Source organism: Monodon monoceros, unplaced genomic scaffold, assembly GCF_005190385.1.
Source record: "Monodon monoceros isolate NGI ecotype Baffin Bay Population unplaced genomic scaffold, NGI_Narwhal_1 Super_Scaffold_18, whole genome shotgun sequence".
Lineage (NCBI taxonomy): Eukaryota > Metazoa > Chordata > Mammalia > Artiodactyla > Monodontidae > Monodon > Monodon monoceros.
This window is the reverse complement of record NW_021703774.1, coordinates 39,172,484-39,176,109: the sequence shown is the minus strand read 5'-3', so window position 1 is coordinate 39,176,109 and position 3,626 is coordinate 39,172,484. Positions and strand designations below refer to the sequence as shown.

At 56.1% G+C, this 3,626-nt stretch overlaps 1 protein-coding gene across 1 annotated transcript in view; it reads right to left on the bottom strand.

The window, feature by feature from the left end:
- NENF (neudesin neurotrophic factor) overlaps positions 1-1,064 on the bottom strand; it is a 10,528-nt gene extending 9,464 nt beyond the window's left edge. Inside the window, exon 1 of the mRNA XM_029227112.1 lies at positions 839-1,064. Within this exon, the coding sequence (XP_029082945.1) occupies positions 839-1,015 (177 nt within the window). The 5' untranslated portion in view covers positions 1,016-1,064. The remainder of the gene's footprint in view (positions 1-838) is intronic.
- Between the last annotated feature and the right edge of the window lie 2,562 nt (positions 1,065-3,626).

Below are 3,626 nucleotides of genomic sequence, written 5' to 3'. Positions count from 1 at the left end.
GAAGTTGATTCCTATCAACTCTGAAACGCTGTAATTCCCTGATTTCCCCACCAAACTGTTCCCCCCACCTCCTGATCCAATATCAGCTCCATGGCCCTTCCCATGTGCAGCATCCTGTTCCCACCCTCCAGGGCCATCACACTGGGCCCCAACAACCCGAATGGTCAGATGGCTGTGAGGAATATCCTAGACACGTGCAGACTGCTGACCGATGTGGACTGAAGCGGATGCGTCTGGGGCTGGGGGTCGTCTTTGTCTCTAACCTCCGATCTCCCCCCCTGCCCTCTCCCCCAGCTCTGGCTCAGCCTCAAGAGCACAGCCATTAAGAGCCAGTGTGAGGAGTCAGCTGCAGAGGGGCACGGTGAATGAGGAAGGCAAAGCGCAGGGAAAGTTTGGCTCAACCATGGACCTGCCCCCATTCCCGCCTAACCCGGGGAGCAGGCAGAAGTGTGTGCCCGCAGTTGACGCTTACACTGAAAACAAAAAAGTTCTGAGGTTCGTGTACAGACCGCCAGCCAAAAGGCGTCTCTAGGAAACAGCTCTCGGGAAGAGAGGGCGAAGCGCGGGGTGGGGGTGCTCCGGCTGGGGAAGGCGGAAGCAGGGAGCCCCGAGTGCTGGGGACTCCCCCCTTGTCCCCAGGCGGCGATCCAGGCCTGGAGAGAGGAGCCCGGCAGGCTTCGCGCCCAGCTCGGAGCCGGGGCTCCGGGAGGGGGCGCCCGCCGAGGCCCGCGCCTCTCCCCGAGGCCTCCCCTCGGCGCCGCGGCTTCCTGGGATCCCCGCCTCCCTCTCCGCGAGGGCGGACTCGGCCCGGTCCCTGGGCCGGCGCTTCCCCGCTCACCTCCTCCCCGCCGTAGCGGGCCAGCTCCTCCTCCGTGAAGAGCCGCACCGGAGGACCCCGCTCGGCAGGGCGCGGCGCCTGCCCGGCCCCGGCTGCGAGGAGACCCGCGGCCAGCGCCAGGACCAGGGCTAGCGCGGCCAGCCACCGCAGCCGCCGCCCGGGCGCGGGGCCTGTCATGGTGAACCCACCGAATCGGGCCTGGGGTGGCCTGGGCGGCGGGGCCCGCGCGCGCGCGCGCGCCCCGCGGCCCTGGAACCCCACCCCGCGCGCGCCCGCCCGGCGCCCGGAGGCCCCGGAGCCGGGAGCCAGGAGCCGGACTCCGCGCCTTCCACGCGCTGCGGGGCGTGCTCGGCCGCTGGGACGCCGAAGCCGGAAACTTGGAGCTAGGATTTTGGGGGCTCCCGACTCCAGGCTGCGCACTGAAAGTTGGGCCAAACAGTGGCGTCTGTTACAGCAGTTCCTTGATTAGGTACAGAGTTGACACAGCCAACATTCCAGCACCTAGGAAGAGAGATTTACAACCTAGGACCCCAACTTTATTAATTCACTTTTACTTTTGGCTGATTTTTTTTCCTTCCCAGTTGTGTTTAAATTTCGAGTCCCCAAAGGACTTTTGCAGAGGGTAGGGCACAAGACATGCACTGAAATAATTATAGCTAACATTTGTGCAAGGATTTCTTCAAATACTTTTTGAGGGCCTCCGTGTACCAGGTCACTGGAGGCACATCGCTGAACAAGACAGATCCACGCCCCATGGAGCTTACATTCTATGGGCGAAATAGACAAACACGATACATAAGTAGTATGTTAGATGGTGATGAATGCTAGGGAGAAAAATAAAGTGGGCAAAGGGATAGGGAGCATTGGGAGTTGCAATCTTAAATAGGCTGACCAGGGAAGGCCCCAATGAGAAGGCAGTATTTGTATGAACATCTACAGGAGGTGCGGGAGGTAACCTGGGGGAGGACAATCCCTGCAAAGGGAAAACTGCTTAAATGCTGAGGAAGGATAGTTCCCGGCTTGTTGGAGGAACAGCAAGGAGGGAAGAGGGGTAGGAGGGGAGGTCAAGGACTGAAGCAGAGAGCTACTGTTATAATCCAGGTGAGAGATGATGATGGATTGGCCCCAGGTGGTAGCAAGGGACGTGGTGAGAAGTGGGTGGATCACGGATTTGTTCTGAAGGTGTAGCTGGCAGGATTTGCTGACAGACAAGACATGGGGTCTGAGAGACAGAGAGGAACCAAGGATGACCCTGAGGGTTTTGGCCTGGGCAGCTGGAAGGATGGGGTCCCCCTGATTGCCCTTCCCTACTTGAACCCAGCTTCATTTTTCCAAATGAATCAGTAAGTTATCTGCAAGGAAAACAGAAACTAATCTAAGTAAAACAGAATGGCTGTAATGCAGGGAGTTGGTTACATAGGTGATGCAAGAGGCTGAGAAGCAACCCCGAGGGAGCCCAGAGATTAGCAAAGCAGGAAGATTGGCAACATCCTGGTGTTTTTAGAGTTTAGGAGCCTGGGTCACCTAACCGAAGCTACAACCACCAAAAAACCTTTGCATCAGGGGCCAGAGCTATGGAAGGGAAGCTGCCAGGGGCAGAGAGCAAGGGAAGGAAAAACCCTGGCTTCCCCCTTGCCCAGATCCCCTCCAGTCTCCGAGCAGTGCTTCGACTGAACCCAGTGGAAACCCAGCCTTCAGGGCCAGTCCCGGGAACCGAGAGCTGATTGATCAGGAGAGGCGAGAATGGGATCTGAGAGCAAACAAGCCCAGGATCAGCACAACCCAGTCTCCAGGATCTGGCCTCTGCCTGCCCCTCTGACTCTGTCTCCTAAGTGCCCCTCCATCGGTCCCCTCCAGCCACATTGCCTTCTGCTTGGGTCCCAGCCTGGGCCTCTGTACTGTACCGGTGCCCTCTTCCTGGGGTGCAGGTCGTCATGACCCTCTTGTCACTCAGGTCTCAACTCACAAGTAACTAACATCTTGAGGTCTCTCTTGACTCCCCACAATCAGCACCTCCCTCCACAGCTGCCCTATCACGTGGTCTCTTTTCCTTCCTTTAGAGCTCTTGTCACCGTGTGAAATTATTTTGTTCGTTTATTTACTAAACTACTCGTTGAGTACCAGTAACTGCCAGGCGCTGTTGGAGGCACTGGGATATAGCAATGAACAAGACACATAAGCAGCCTGCCTTCACGGACCTTATATTCTAGTGCAGGGAGACTGAAAATGAAAGTCAGAAGGTGGTACACACTAGGGAGAAATATAAAGCAGTATAGGGGCACGAGCTGGCAATGGGGTTTGCAGTTTTAACAGGGTGCTTCAGAGGAGGCATTGCTGATAAGGTGATGTTGCGAGAAAGACCTGTAGATGGTGAGGAAGTGAGTGGCCTACAGCTGCATCACTGCAATCTCTGCTTCTGTCATCACAGGGCATTCACCCTGTGTGTCTACCTTCCTATCGTCTTCCATCTTCCTGTAAATTCACAGGTTATAACAGACGAAGGGATCACCTTGCTTAGTGTGACCTCAACTAATGACATCTGCCACAATTCTATTTCCAAGGAAGGTCACATTCTGAGGTACCAGGGGTTGGGACTTCAACATATCTTTTTGGGGAACGCAATTCAACCCATAACGGGAATCCTTAGGATATAGATGGTAATTCAAGCCATGAGACTAGAGGAGGCCACTTTATTAGTCCCTAGGGAGTGAGTAGAAAGATCAGAGACCTGGCTTGAGGAAGGCGACCCTGTAGAGTTGAGGGGATGAGGAGAAACCAGCAAAGGAGA